General features: G+C 50.3%; 1 protein-coding gene and 1 long non-coding RNA gene across 2 annotated transcripts; one reads left to right on the forward strand and one right to left on the reverse strand.

The window, feature by feature from the left end:
- Positions 1-234: 234 nt before the first annotated feature.
- LOC114067486 lies at positions 235-896 on the forward strand. Its single transcript, XR_003573405.1, has 2 exons — positions 235-499; positions 624-896. It is a non-coding gene; the product is annotated as an uncharacterized LOC114067486 (long non-coding RNA).
- Positions 654-15,676, reverse strand: UHMK1 (U2AF homology motif kinase 1). The gene is made up of 8 exons (XM_027902958.1): positions 15,340-15,676; positions 13,897-14,189; positions 10,998-11,189; positions 10,107-10,201; positions 9,111-9,187; positions 5,649-5,747; positions 4,635-4,723; positions 654-4,173 (listed from the first exon to the last, which is right to left on the reverse strand). Exons 1-8 carry the CDS (start codon positions 15,629-15,631, stop codon positions 4,027-4,029), a joined length of 1,284 nt encoding a protein of 427 aa, XP_027758759.1. The 5' UTR covers positions 15,632-15,676; the 3' UTR covers positions 654-4,026.
- Between the last annotated feature and the right edge of the window lie 225 nt (positions 15,677-15,901).

Below are 15,901 nucleotides of genomic sequence, written 5' to 3' on the forward strand. Positions count from 1 at the left end.
TGGGAGCGGCCGCTGCGGGGGCGCGCGCCGGAGGCTGCCATGGCAACGAGCGCCACGTCAGCGCGCGGCCCCGGCCGGGCCGGAGGGGAGGGGCCCGTGAAGAAAAACCCCAAATCCATCCCAAAATCCGCAGGAGGGGTCTCTGCGGAGGAGGAGCCCCGCGGGGAACAGCCCCCCCCTCAGCCAGCTGGGCCCGGAAGCCTTGACGCTCCAGGACCGATGAGACACCGGCCCCTCCCGCGGCTGCGGGACCTTGTGCAACCCTGAGCATCCCCCGGGGAGGCTCCTGAGTCACGGGGTGGTGTCCCCCCCGCATGACATCCCTTCGGAAGGTCTTACGCCAGAGCGAGCGAGGAACACACCCGTGAGCGGTGGCCGTAGGCGGTGCTGCCGCAGGCAGCCGAGCCCCCAGGGACTGGGACGGGACACGGGGGGCTCCGGCCAGGCAGAGCTCACCCCGGCGCTCCCACCGGCGTTTGCAGCCCTGCTGGCGCACAGGGTGAGTAAGTTCCAACAGCCGAGCACAAATACCACCACCACCATGGCCAGGTCACAGCCCTGTCCCCCAGGACTGGCACAGGGTGACAGAGAACTGGCCCAGCTCTGTGTTTTTTCACCATCAGTGCCACAAGAACAGCACGCTGCACAACCACTTCCTACTGAAGCATCGTTTATTAATCACCTGTATCAAGCACACATCTGCTCAGCAAGGGTGCGTGACAGGATACAACAGTTGACATCTAACCCGAAGGGAGGCACATGGTTACAGGATCCGGCACAGCAGGAGGAAGCGTACTGAACCCTCTGGAAAGACAACCTGGGTGCAACACGGTGCCTAGGCTATGTTGTTAGGAGGCTGAAGACCAGTGAGAATAAAATTAGGACTACAGCTAAAATCAGAGCTGACTTGTGCTTTGGCCAGTGATTTGAACACCAGTTACCCTATGACTAAGGTGGAACTACGTAGGTCAGTGCTACACCAGGGGCTGTTGGGAAGGAGCAGCACAGACCAGGAAACCCAGCAAGCATCTGAGTGGAAAGCCTCAACACTTCTGCACCTCAGGCAGGCAGTAATCTGGAGATAAGGAAAGCCAGGCCCATCCAGGCACAACGCCACGACAGATACCTTGGACTGAATCACCACACACACTTCAGATACAATCTAGAGTTAAGAAACTCAGGGCTAAAACTTATGCCAAGCCACCACTAGGTTGCTGAGACACCAGAGTAAGCCTCATCTTGGGAGAAAAAGTCTTTGAAGACAGAGGGTGAGGAATAACAATAAAATGCTTCTAAATCTCCCTGCACCCCACAGCCTGCCGAGGGGTGGATCCAATGACAGGAAAGAGATCAGCATCCTCAGCTCTTGCCGTGAGGAAAATGAAAAGCAGCTCTGGGGTTTTTGCCCAGCTCAGTGCTCAAGCCTGGTCGATGTACATCAGGAGAAAAAGACCTGGTAGCAGAAGTTTGCATCTGGAGGATTCATTTAGCTTCATTAAAGCAGCTGAACAAACCTCCATCCAAACTCTGGTGGAGGAGCTTTACCATGCTGCAGGAACAGGCTGTAGCTCCTCTCTGAAGATTAATCCTGGCACAGCTCTATAGTTGAAAATCCCAAAGCATAATTCTGACTGAAAAAGAGATATGCTTGAAAGATGACAGAGCGGCTCACGGTCCTAGGGAAACGCACGTGAGAACTTAAAACACCTTCAAGTTCTGCACCTGCACCTCAATACCTCCCTGTCCCGGTACTGCTGTAGGTGACAGCACCCAGGGGAGCTCCCTGTGTCCCCACATGGGCAGCACTCAGCAGGGCAGGAACTCTTGGGACTGTTCCTGCCAGCTTAATGTTGCTGGCATGATGGCATTCAACATGTATAAGTCTGGGCCAAAGTGTTTTGACTCCTGGCTCAGCCTATCAGGGACAGCAACAACACAGAGCTGAGGAGGTCAGTCAGTGCCTACCAATACTTTAAACACTGCTCTTCACATAGGAAAAACCCTCACCCAGTTAATCATTCAGTTCCTCCCAGACACTAAAAGGTGCTTCACTGCAAGGACAGTTAAATTAAAAGCAATGAATCACACACACCCCAAAGCTGGTTAACAGCTATGTACACCAAAGTAGCATCATTCCCAGAAAAATGCGATCAGCAAATCACACCTTAAAACTCATTGCGGCATTTTTTTTTTCCCTGGCAAGCCCGCCATCTCAAAGGCAACAGAAGAATTCAGAGATTGGTCCTTTCTGGGGGAGTTTGGGAAGGGCCAAAGTAGACAGGACTATATACACCAGCACAGAGAGGAACTCAGACTCATGAAGTGCTACAGACATTGGATCTTCTGACACACCACACACAGAGTGAAAAATCAAGAGGAACTTTTAAGTGCAGGATTCCAGCAAGTCCAGCATCAGCAAGACACAAACAGTAAACTGCAAGGTAATTCAGGTATTATTCCAGGGAAGGTCAGGGATGGTTCAGGCAGCTGCCCGCAAGTATTTCAGCTGGAGAAAAGAATTCAGGGGGGCTCTCCTCCTCACTAAAACTGGCACCAGGGTCACAAGCCACCACCAGCCACAAGCTGATCACTCTCTAAGCAGGGCTGCTTCACCCTGTGCTCGTCAGGAGCAAAGCATCCACTCTGCAGGGAGAGCCTCTGCTGGGTTACGGGTTTGGACGACCCTGGGAAACAAGTCACTGCCAACCCCACACCAGCAGCTGTGCAGTGTCTGCCTGAGCACTGCAGCCACATGACCAGAGCGAGCTCTGGGGGGAGCAGCGATGTTGCTGGCCCAGTGCTTTTTCCCCAGAAGCACATGGCTGTCGTCCCAGACAGTGGGAAAGACCTTCTCCTGGCCAGTCAAGTCTGATGACTGATTAAGCCCTTTCTGTACAGGATCTCAGATTGCCTCAGGCCCTTTGTGTAACCTGTGAAGGACCAAAAGTGTCAGTGCTTCTAATCTACAAGTCTAATGGGTTAACGCGAAACCAAAACGCACACCACAGAAAAGCCAAGCGTGGGACCTACAACGGACAAATATTTGTTCTTATAAGACTCGCAGGGCAGGAGTCCTGCTGAGACACAAAGAATACTGCGTGCTGTAGCACTCCTTTCCAAAAACACCACCTTAAGACGCTTATGTATTACAGATGATTTGGCATCAGAGCTAGGGAGCATCAGTGCCAGCACACGGAATGTGCTAGAAAGATGACTCCACACAGCAGGGTTTTCACATCACCTCAGGCTACAAAGTGCTTACAGGTTGTGTGGGGACTGAGTCTGCCACTGCTCTGACCAGGTATCCACCACCAGTCCTGGCCCACCCCAGGCATACAAGCAAGCTCAGCTCCCCACAGGCAATATCATCCATGCCTCATTGCCCCAGCACAGCATGATGTCTGTGCCAGGTCAGTTGGATGGCTCTGCTTGGCTCACGGTGACAGGGCAACCCCACAGGCTCAGCAGATCCGATTTCACAGCCTCCCTCTGCTCTACGTGATGAGAAGACTCCAACCCTGGTCTGCTTTAGAGAGGATGGTGGTTTTGCTTCTTTATTAACGGTATCAACAAAAAGCAGGGAAGCCTTCCTCCTCTTCTTCCTCCCCACCACTAGAGTTATAGGAAAGCTTAACAGAGAAATCCTCTCCCTGGAGCCAAGTCCAGTGCTAAGGCCAAGACTTTGGCCTCGCTGCAAATGACTGAAAAGAGCCTGCCAAGGTCTGCCAGGCCTGCTGGGCCACCTCCCACCGTCACCGCTCCTGCCACGCGAGCGCCCACCAGGGCAGAGCCACGCGCCCCCCGCACACGAGCAAGCACAACACACACACAGGCACACGCTGAAAGCCACCCTGGCCTCCTCGGCACATCACAAAGCAGCAGTAAAGGTTTCAAAGCCCATTCAAGTCCTTTGCATCTCTCCTTCACAGATGACTCGAAAGCAGGGCTAGGAAGGTCTTTTGCACATTCAACTGTAAAACATGTGAGGAAGAGGAGCAAGACAACTCTTCTGATTGTTGCTACTGCCTACAGCAAGTTTTGGTACAGATATCCTCTCTTATAGGCACTCAGTGGGTAAAACGTAGCCACAACAAACTTGCCATCAAAAATCTTTCCAGTCAGCATTTTTTGGGCAGCTTTGGAATCACCAGCATTTGCATATTCAACAAAGACCTGAAAGAGAGAGAGGAGAAACAGGACTTCCAGTGCACCGCGCCACTCCCTCCCTCCCACCCTGCAGCTGGGAAAACCATTCCTGAACAAATTCTTTCCCTCCATCCTTGGCTGAGCACAGAGCATTGGAGCTAAAAAGGAAAGAGCTGCATCTCTGAACTGGGATTTCATCTCCTACTCCTCATTTGGTAAGGTGGGAGAAAGTATGATGATGCTCTATATCCTCAACATTTCCTTTCCCACCCATTAGCTTCTACGCTTCCATCCCATATCTCAACTCCCCTGCTAAAGCTGTTTGGGCAACCTTACATAACTAGGAAGGAACCTGTGCTGTCCTTCAAAATAGCCATCTATTTTTAGCACTGCCATTAGCCAAGAGATGTCCAGGCGTTGAGCAGCAGTTCTGCAGCACATGGAGTGTATGTGTAGGAATACATGGCCTCTTCCCTCCGTTCACTTACTTGGCCTTTACCAGGATTCTCCTTTGGAATAAGCAAGGAAACCACCGGTCCATATTTCTGACACTCCTCCCTTATGTCTTCCAGGATATCTGAGAAAGGAAAGAGTTGGTTGTCTTTCACTTTGCAAACTAGGACAAGCCAAGAAACAAATGAAGGCAAGATGAACACACCAAGAACGCTCAGTCAACACACAGCTTTTTCTTCCCAATTTAAAATAAACAAGCATGAAGTGCCACAGCAGAAGCTGATGCTGCTTCATGGCCACATAATGAGATGGAAATGTCTGAACTGAGGCTCAGGAACACAGACCTGCAGGCAGTGAACCTCCATGAGCAGGGTTTGGAGAACATGAACAGTGCTTTTCCTTGCACACAAAGGCTGGCCTTCCAGTAGCTAAAACATTTGGGATTTACGAGTGCCTGCTATGGCACTGGGAGGAGGGGAACTAAAGTAGCTGCCACAAGCGCTTCTTTGTGTGAGCAGAACCCAGCCTTCAAACTTGTATTCCCAGAGCTCTCTAGCTTTTGCCACTCACATGGATTTGACAGCAAGCAGAAATGCAAATTCCACCAACGTGCCTGGCCATCTACCACAGTTTAAGAACTCCAATGAGATATTTCAGTTCTCTGCTGAGATTTTGGATAAATCCATTAATAATCTTCTAAGGATGAGTGCTACTGAACTCCAGAGTCCTGTACATGTCCAATGGAAGCTCAGAGCCACAAACACAGAATGAAGTCTGCAGGCATTTACACAGAGAAGAAAACAAAAAAAATATGGGTTTTGGTTTTGTTTTTTTAAATTTGGGATCCTTCAAGAACTTCCTACAATCTCTGCTTTCTCTCTCAGTCTCTTAGTCTGTTCTCTGTTGGTGCAGTTGACCCACTTGGTACCAAATCTCAGCTGAGCAGCTCTTTGTTTACTGTTCTTGAGCCTATTAATTGCTCACCTGCTTGCTCTCACATCCCCAGAGGCAAACAAAACAGTCTGTAAGACAACATTGCTTGCACTAACCTTCATATTCCTCTTCACACTGCAGAGAAGCATCACTTAGAACATTTAGCAGCCTCAGCACAGGCGTGGGGAGCATCACCAAATCTTCGATATGGGGAGCTGTTTGGCATCCAAAGAATTAAAGAAATCAAAGGAGCAAGAAAACAGGAGGTTGACTCAAAGTGCACTATGATACAAAAGCACTTACTGCTCTTTGCAGTACAGTTTTGCTTCTCTGCTCCATTACCTGCATTTACGGTCTGTATTCTGTTTCCAGCTTACCTTCACCTGTGCACTGAGAGACTCTTCCGATGGGTTCAGTGCACTCTGCAATTATTCTGAGGCCAGCATTTGAAATTGCTCTTTAAGTGAAGGCTGGAGTTGTGTCTCCTCAGCTCAGCCTCAGAAATTGATGTGACCTCAAGAGCTACGCTCATTGAACAAACTACCTCGTATATGTGGAGATGTGAGAAGATGAAAGAACTACTCTGCAACTTGCCTCTCCTGTTACTGCCATCAGACAAGCTGAAAACAGGCTGGCCAGCTTCTGTAACTCCAATTCTTAAGTTACACTAAGGCACAGGCTTCAGATCTCCCTAGAATATCTCTCAGTTCTTCCCTGAACACCATGTAAACCTTCCCTCTTCAAAAACCAACTGTAATCCACTGCTTTGAAGACCATCATACAATCTTGCAACAGAAGTGGGGAAAACTACTTGGTTACTTAAACAATGCAGCGCTGTAGAATCAGGCATGGCCACAAGGTGGGTGAGCAGTGACCCTGTGAACAACTTCACAGGAGCAGACACAAAACCCTTTGGGCACTGGACACGAGGCACTTGGCTCTAGAAGACAAGAAGCCCAGAACAGTGTAGTATAGATACCCCTGTGGGAGCAGGAAACAGTCAAGGTGGAAAGGCTAATGGCAAAAATGGGGATATCCTCTATAAACTCAAAGCTGCAGGGACACTGTCACTTCTCCAAGAAAAAAAGCTTGATTTCACAGTTCCTGGACAGGACTGGCAGGCCACTCATGAATTTAAGATCTGGGAGCCCAACTTGCAGTACTTAGAGAGTGTTATTGTGTTTATTTGTTTTGGCAGCTACAGCAGCTGAACACAATAGTGGTACCTCACAGCTCTCCCACTTGACAGTGAGAAGTGACAGAAAAGGGAAATGGCTTCAATTCTCCACTCTGAGCCTTCTAACCACGATTGCAAAGTGGGCTGTTATTTCCTAGGAAATGCTTTTCCAAGCTAAGCACACAATGCATATGAGGGAGCTGACATCTTTGCTAGGCACAGACAGAAGATGTTGATCTCATAGTCCAAGAAGAGATTGCTTGCAAGGCAAGCACAGATGTTGAAAATCTCCTCCTGCCTGACATGGAAAAGCCCTTATGAAAAGCTTAGAGTATGAAAGGCCTTATCAAACTAGACGATGCCAGAAAGCACTCAGGGCTGCCCTTTGAACAAAAGTGCTGCCTTCAGATAACCAGGCACGTTACAGCTCCAAGTGAACTTTGAGGACCATTCTTCCACAGGACTATTTGCAACTAAGAGACAGCAGATGAACTGGAGACTTGAAAGAAACATGTAAGTGCCACCTTGGTCTTATATGCTGCCCCTTTTATTCACAAAATCATTTAGTTTGGAAAAGACCTTTAAGATCAAGTCCCACACAGCACTGCCAAGTCCACCACCAAATGTCCCCAGTCCACCACCAAATGCGAGATCTACATGTCTTTTAAATACCTCTGGGAATAGGACTCCACCACTTCCCTGGACAGCGTGTTCCAGTGCTTGACAACCTTTTCAGTGAAGAAAATTTTCCTAATATCCAATTTAAACCTCCTGTGGTACAACTTGAGGCCTTTTCTTCTTGTCCTGTCACTTGCTACCCAGGAGAAGAAACAGACTAAGGTAAATTTGTCCTTCGTTTCATATGTCTTTTCTCAGAGAGGGAGACAGACCAACACTTAGAATTCAGAGCCAGCTGGTATTCTTGTACCCAAGTGACAAATTAATTTCTTGCAATACTCTTCTGCTTTAGAAGGTACTTTCTACCCAGTCCCTCTGCTCCTCTTCAAATGCCAGGTGACACCAACCACACTGACAACACAGGAAAGAAGCTGATGAACTGGAATGTCAAGACTTGGCTGTAAATGACAAGGAAAGCCATTCTCAGCTGTCTTTGCTCTAAACAGAAAAGCTGTGTCCAAGTGAAAGGCAATGATAGATCATTTTCTGACTTGCTAGGAAAGCAAAAGTAAATGGTTCTTTATGCAGACAAGAATAAGCACAAGTTTGGCAAAGAAAAGAACCAGCAAAGAGAACTATGAAAAATGGAAGCTCTTATATAAACTCATAGCACTAACCACAGAAGCACCTTCCTCAGTACAGTTAGAGGTCTATGTGTTTAAAACTAGACCAGAAAGCACTGCCAACACACTATTCCCTCTGCTCTAAAGCACTACTGGCTGCAAGGTTCAGCCATGGAAGGCACCTTTGAATACAACAGTCCCGGTTTCTGAGGTGCAAGTGAAGTCTTAAAACAGGATTGGGTTTTTTTTGCCTGATACACAGAAATATCAGTATCTATAAGGAGCAATTCTTAGTGAACTTTGCTGCAAGGTTCAGCAAGGAGCTTAAGAAAAGCAGGGCTAGGATTCCAGGGGAAATCCTAGCCCAGCCAGAAGCTGGATGCCTGAAGCAGTAATTTATGCTGCAGAAAAGCTGGATGCAGAGCTCTTCACTGGTGTTCTTGAAAGAAGACAAGCTCTGGAGAATGCTACTGTGTTGCTTTTGGAACAGAAAACAGGGAGGGACAGGAGCCTAAACAGGGAGATCTCAGCCCACCTTTTGCTGACCGCCTGCAACCCACATGGGAAGGTTCCGGGGAAACACCTCTATTTCCCTAAATTGAAGGGACAGACGAAAGTGACAGTGACGTCAGTCCGTGACCTGGCATGAGAACAGCCAGGCCAGTCACTGCAAAAAAGGTTCACACCTTAAAAACAAGGGACTGTCTGACCCGTGCAGAGGCAGCAGCACACGCCACCACTAGCCGCTGCCTTAGTCACTCACATTCCTGGCCATTTCTCAGCTGGGAAACACTTGGCATAAGAAAACCCATCCACTCACCATAAATAGCATTTCACTCTTCAAAAGCACGTCAATGGTCACAACATTAGGTAAATGTCTTGGTTATTTCTGTCCCCTCAGATGAATTCTGCTGCCAGTACCCACTTGGTCAGAATTTAACGGGAATCCAACCAGGGAATAGTGACAACCCACGAGGCTGCAGAGGCAGGGCAGCACCGAGAGCACGGGCTGACCTGCCTGCTACGGCACCACGGAGGGCTGGCAAGAGCCACAAAGGAGCAGCAATGAGGCCTGAACCAGAAACAACAGCGGAACTGCACTCTGTGCTGCTTCCAGCACGAGCTGAGAGCCACGAGCAGGATTGGCACACACAGCTTACCAAAGGGAATGCTGAAGAACGGGCTGCATAAAGCCTTCTCAGCGGAGGCTCGCTTTCCTTGGTCACAATGAAGCATGCTGGAAGAGAAGACATACATGTTCTTGCATGGGATATTCCTGCACAGACAATTCCACTCAGTGGAAGGCAGTACAGAGGAATATCATATTTTCAGGGTGGTTATGGTACAAAGAGAAGAGCGAGGAGCACATCTTCCAACCCAGAGCTGAAGCACACCAGAAGGATCCCATGAAAGCATTTTGGGTATATGGTATAGCAGGCTTTCCTTCTCGATGCCTCTCAGCACCAGAAAATGGAAGTTGCTCACTTACAAGTTCACAGGGAACACAGCATGTTCCAGCTTGACCTCCCCAGGCCATTCAGCCCACATCTCAGGCATGCACAAGTCCCATGAAAGTGATCACACTCCAAGGAGCTCCCACATCTTTCCACAAATGAGATTCAAAGCAGTTAATAGCGCAGGGCTTGCCTGAGAACATGCCCTACTAAGCTTTACCACTGGCTCCCAATACTGTTTCTGCCCAGTTGTAGCTTCAGAGCACAGTCACAGGACAGCAGAAACAATACCCTTAGCAGACTTCTCAGTAGAGTTTCACAAGTGCATTTGAATCCTGACAGCAGCAGAGAGCAGCACTTTCTGCTCCTCTCCCTCATTTCTGACAACACTCCCCCAAAGCAGCAAAGTCTTCAGTATTCTCCAAATATAACCTCTTGGCTGTAAGTGCAAAGCACTGAAACAGCAAATGATCAACATCATGACTGATACTCTTTACATTCTTACTCCAAACTGTGCCAAAACCAGAGGAACCAAAACATTATTATAATGCTTGCACTTGTTACCAGCACAGTGGGAGATTAAAAAAAAAAAAAAATGAAAGAAAGTGTTAAGTCTGGGCTCTAAGTTGCCAAGAGTGAGGCTACAGGCTTGACTTCACAGAGCACATCTTTAAGCACCCGTAAGCAAATATGGTAAGATACCTTTTGATAAGGTCTCTGAGGTGATAAGCTGGAATGGCTGAATTAACCACCCCTTCACTGGCAAATATGCGATCAATGATGGCAGAACTGTTCGTCTGCAAAGAGAAAGAAACAGTGATTAGGGAGGTAAAAACCAGACCAGTGCAAAGCCTGCAATATCCCACCATTTTCCGGACTGGATGGCAGAGGGCTGTAGTATTGTGGGATTTTGTGAGACATCCCCCCCAACTGCCCAAGCCTCACATGTTAAACTGGCAGGCTCACATCAAATTAAGCTTTTCCCATCTGCCTGTGCAAAAGCTGGAAATTTCCATATGCAGGAAAAATTGCTGAGACTGTGGAGGTTATGATGCTGAAAGGATATTCTTACTAGGAAGGGGAATACAAAACAAGGTTATTTTATACAAAACAGAGGACAGGCTCACAACACAGAGCCTTCCTCTTGTTTTCTCAGGATATAGACTTACCAAAAAATCCCCAAATTAGAGCTAACATTAAACTAAAACCAGCAAATAATTCCTCTGTCACTGTGCTGCTGAACTGGCTGACAAACATCAGCCACTGATTTTTTTCTTCCTCCTGTGCCACGACAACAGCCAGGACAACTTGCCTGCCAAATCTAGGCAAGACACAGGCTCCAAACACAGACTCTTGGAGCCCTCATCTTTCAGTAACCTGAACACAGGCAGTATTCTGACATGCCAATCCCACAGGGCAAGTGTGTCTTAAGGGCTCTGGAACCTTAATCCTCAAAGCAATCGGATTAGAGAAACGTCCTGGTAACACTATCTACTTGCCAGGTGCTACCTCACAAATCCAGGTTATGACCAGGAAGAAGGAGGACTCGTTCGGTGCAAGCAAGAATGCTCTCAGCAGCTCCCTCTCACTCACCTTCCATTCCTGAGATTGGACTGTATGTTTCAGTTTCATTCCTGAGAACATTTCCAGTAAAACAATTCCCAGACTCCACAGATCCACAGCAGAGGTACATTCTGTCTCACTCTGGAGCCCTGCCTGCGCCAGGCAGTTCTGCAGTTCTGCCTCTGGAGCCCGATACCCGTCTGTTTGAATATATTTCACATCCTACAGGAGGCCAAACACACAGAGGAAGTTCATTTTCCAGAATCACGTTCTCCACTCTATATCCCTAAATCAATTCACAGCTATCCTTCCAAACAGGGCCCCAAAATACTACTGCTAAATTGACAGAGAACATTGTTACAGCCTCGTGCAAGGCAGGGAGTTCACCTCCCTATACTGCTGTGCTGGGGAAAAAACAAGACTGTCTGGAAGAGAAAACATCTCCCAGCAAAACAGCAGGCATCCCACTAACATCTGCCCTCTCTGAAAGACAGCACTGCTGGGAGGAAGAGGCTGGATGCCACTGCAGACTGGCCCTTTAGACTCTCCCAAGCACAGAAGACGCTAGAAATTTCAGGATAAGGGTTGAACACCCACACTGTGCTCCCACGTTGGCTGCGTGAGAGCACAAACAGCCCTGTCTGAGCAGTGAGGATCAGTAACTGCTGCCATCATTCAAGTGCTGATGTTCTCTGGAACAGAACGTTAAAAGAACGAAGCAGGCACATAATGCTCAGACAAGGAAATTATCAAAGGCACTTCCCACACACCTCTTCTTTCTCCCCCTCACGGCCTCAAGTGCTGCAGCAATCACTACCTGCCCAGCTGCCGTGGCTGGCACAGCAAAAGAAAATGTCCACACACTGTCTGCTTCTAAGAAAACTGGAAATGACAGAACCACACAGGTGCTGGCTGGAGGGGCTGCTCCGAAGGCTCCAGTCCAGCCTCCTGCTCCCAGGCAATACCTGGTCAGTCAGCTGTGGCTTTGTCCAGCCAAGTGTACAGAGACAAACTGCATGCTGCACCTTTTTAACATGGGAGGGCTTATTTTACACTCAAAGAATGACAGAAGAATATGCAAGCCTACTTCCTGGGTAAGGCACAGGATTGGGAATTCCTACCATGATAATACAGTCAAACCAAGATTATCTGGTTCTCTGACTGAAAATACAGTTTATAGAAGACATTTTCCAGCAAGAGAGCTCAAAAGTGGCTTATGAACTTTAAAAAAAAAAAAGATACATAAACCACTCATCAGTGTCCCTCCTCCTATCAGTAAGGAGCAGAACCTCCAGCATGGCAAAAGCAGCAATTTGGCAGCCCCACCAAACAACATTCAGAGATAAAGAAAACACCATGGTCAGTGGCACCAGGGAAAAGACTGAGATGGAATGTCAGTCCTACAACCTAAAGCATTTTGAGAGCTGCAAGTGGTTGAGACCTTTCTATATGTACAGCCATTCTCTGTTAAAACAGTAATGGCAGGAAACCTGATGTAAGGATAAGCTTGGCAGGACTGTTGTAAATAAAAGTAGCATGGTCTTTGACTCGGATAAGGAAATCATGCAGGTAGACTGCTGCCCAAGGCAGGGGTGGGAGGAGACACTGATACCTGGTGCACATGCAAAGCAGGGTCAGACAGTTCACTCCACACAGCCAGTGTGTTTTTGAGAAAGGGTAAAGGAAACTCAGGCCAAAGAAAGCAGATTGGAAGGAACCATGGAAGCAAATAAAACATTTGATCACCTATTACGAGGCAACTTACAGAGCAAGCAGTAAAACAGAGACCTGAATTAAATAAAAATATGTGCATTAGACACAGGACACCAGGAGCATGTATTTTGCTGATAAACAGCAACAGATTACCAGCACAAACTCAGCCAAGAACGTGGGAGAACTGAAGACAACATGAAGGAGTTACGAAGTCCAAACATTAAAAACAGCTCCTGTACAAAAGAATTCAGAGACAGGTCACCCACACAACCCTGTGATATTCATAATCAGTGAGCTGTACTGTTAATACCAGGTAAATCGGTATAAAAAAGTCTAATAATTTAAAACCTCTAAAAGAGAAGTGTGCATGGAATGAGGACAAGCCAGGGCAAAGTTTGAACAAAAAAATTAAAGCTCGCTTACTGGACTTACCATCCATCACCCAATGATCAAAGGCAAATGTTCTGTCTATGAGGCTACCTGATGGAAAAGCTTTACTGAGAGAGGGAGGGGTGAAAGGAAGCTCTATCAAGCCCACAGCGGAACTTCTCGAGGCTCTCTGCTTCCATGAGAAGCCATTGAAGAGAATAAAATGGACAAGAGCAAACTTAGAAAACTCAGTATCACCAAAACGAAAAAGTGACAGCAAGAAGAGAGAGAGCAAAAGCTCAGCAAGTGAGAGAAGCAGAGTAGAAGAGACACTGCCCACCCACAACCAGAGCATGGGCTTAAAAGAAACATCCAGACTTCCTGAAAAAGGGAAGCTGCTGAAGATACAGTAAAGACAAGCACAAGGACACTGCCAGAGATAACACAGTTGACTGGAGAAGCTGATGGTGAAGCCTGGATTCCTACTACCCATGATAAGGGATGATGAAAGCAAATTCTGCATTTCTGGGTGCTCCCACTCGTCTGACCACGCAAAAACTAGCAAAATTCCCAGGAAGCTGAGACACCACTTTTCTCAGCACATCATTAACTCTGGAATTTGCAGCACAAAGGCTAAGCCATCAACAAAACCCAGGGAGACTAAGGGAGATGGGAACATGAGCTTCTGTTTCTGGGGCCAGACAACATTTTAACCTTTTCCAGGAAACCCTCAGCAGCAGCCCAGCTACTCTGATCAGGTCACGTCAAGTCCTATACTCATGACCTAGAAGCATCACAGAGCCACACAACACAGAGCCATCTGCCTCAAGAGTAGCACATGCCAAACCTGATTCCCCTCTTTGAAGCTGAGTCCAAAGTCAATGAGCTTAAAGCACTCCTCCTCTGCGCTCCACAGGATGTTGCGTGGCTTGAGGTCTGCGTGCACGTAGCCTTTGTGGTGCAGGAACGCCAGGGCTTCCAGAACGTCTCGGGCGCAGTGCTGGATCATCCACATGGAGCAGCCCTGGTTGCTGGAGTGCAACAGCAGCTCGGACACACTGATGTCCAGCAGCTCCAGCAGCAGGCAGCGAGACGGGCCGTTGGCAGAGTAGTGGTTGGTGAACACGCCGTACAGCGTCACTGCAGCGAGACACAGCGACAGGCATCGGTCACCCCCTCGCACCGCTCCACACCACCACAGCTGCAGCAGGCAGCCCAGCTGTTTTGTAATCAGGCTTGAAAGGAAGCAGCAAGGGAAAACCAGCCCTGTCACCTCTACAGGCTTCAGAGAACAGGTTGGTCTCACAGCACCCCACCAGGCTTTGCTAAAGAGACAGGGATGGGTGCTCCTGCTCAGGGCAATCTGGGATGTGGATAAGCGGGGTCCCAGTGGGCAAACTGGATGTAGCACCACTCTTTTTGAGACGTGCCTATCTCTTTCTTGTGACAAATCTTGCACAGTGGGAACCCAAGCTCTGCCTGGGAGTCCAGGCACATTATGGCATTAAGAAACATTTCATATCAACAAAAAATAGCATCAGTGGGTGAACTAGGGCACTTCCAGCAGCCACCTTTGACACACAGGCTTTATCCCTTCCCAAGCTCATTCCCACCTGTGGAGGCATCCCAGGAGCTCCAGCATAGAGCAGGCAGGCCAGTAGGTACACTGTCCCACTGCTGTCCCACAGGCAGGATGGCTCTTGCCAGAGCAGCTCTGGCACCCTGCCCAAAAGAGGACTCAGGGGTGCCCTGCCTTCCGTGACCTTCTCTGCCCACCCAGAAGGTGATGCCTGTCTCTCCTGCTCTCCCTGGGGACATCCCCTGCAGACCCCCTGTCCAGATAAGGGGTGGGGTACCAGGAGCACCCACCACAGCAAGGCTGCTTTGGGGCACCCAGGCTGAGGGCCCTCACACCGTGCCCACCCAGGGCTGCCAACCCAAGGAGCGCAATGCCCTGCCAGTGCGGGTGGGCTTGGGGGCGAGGATGCTCGTATTCCCAGAGGAGCTGGGGGTTCCCCTCCCTGGCTGGGACGGTGGGCTCGGAGACACCAGTTAGCCCTGGGCGGGGAGAGGTGGGGGCCGTAGGGACCGAGGGTGCCCGCGAGGGTCCCCGAGAAGAGGCGTCTGGGGATCCGAGGGAGGATCGGGGGGTGCCCGGGCTGCGGGGCGGGGGTCCGAGGTGCGGGGGCTGCCGGGGCGTAGGGGTTTGGGGTGCCGGGGCGCGGGGGTTGCCGGGGCGTGGGTCTTTGGGGTGCCCGGGGTCGGGGTGCCGGGGTCGCGGTGCTGTTACCGATGTTGCGGTGCCCACGGAGCTGCTCCAGCGCGGCGCGCTCCTTGCGGAACCCGTACTCAGCGCAGTCGGCGGCGGGCGGGCGGGCACCAGGGCGGCGAGCGGGGCCGGGCCGCGGCCCCGGGGGCGGCACGAACTCCTTGACGGCGCCGGGGGGGGCCCGCGGGTCCCCGCAGCAGCGCACCCGGTACACCGAGGCCGAGGAGCCGCTGCCCAGCGGCGCCTGCACCTCCCACAGCCGGCCCAGCGCCTCCAGCAGCGGCGGCGCCGCGCCCCACGCGCACCCCGACATGGCTCCGCGCCGCTTCACATCGCCCTCCCGCCGCCGCCGCCCCGCCGCTGCCCCGCCGGCCGCCCTGGCCCCGGCGCCAGCCCCCAGCCCGGCCGCGCTCGGGCCGCCATGGCACCGGAAACCGGGCGGTACCGCCGGCGGCACCGCCCCACGCGGGGCGGGGAGGGAAGGGGGGCGCGGCCCCTCCGCCCGGAACGGGATGGGAACCGGCCCCGCAGCAGCCCGTGGCACTGCCGGGGGTCTGGTCCCCTCAGCCCGGGCACAGGCGGT

Source organism: Empidonax traillii, unplaced genomic scaffold (assembly GCF_003031625.1).
Source record: "Empidonax traillii isolate 1590-97213 ecotype Southwest subspecies unplaced genomic scaffold, ASM303162v1 scaffold923:size341358, whole genome shotgun sequence".
Lineage (NCBI taxonomy): Eukaryota > Metazoa > Chordata > Aves > Passeriformes > Tyrannidae > Empidonax > Empidonax traillii.

Excerpts from the sequence above, each read along its gene's own strand:
- UHMK1 (XM_027902958.1), bottom strand. The coding sequence starts at position 15,631 with ATGTCGGGGTGCGCGTGGGGCGCGGCGCCGCCGCTGCTGGAGGCGCTG. Across the intron at positions 4,724-5,648 it reads GTGTGAAGAGGAATATGAAG|ATATCCTGGAAGACATAAGG; the intron begins GTTAGTGCAAGC and ends TTCCTTTCTCAG. Across the intron at positions 4,174-4,634 it reads AGAATCCTGGTAAAGGCCAA|GTCTTTGTTGAATATGCAAA; the intron begins GTAAGTGAACGG and ends TCTCTCTTTCAG.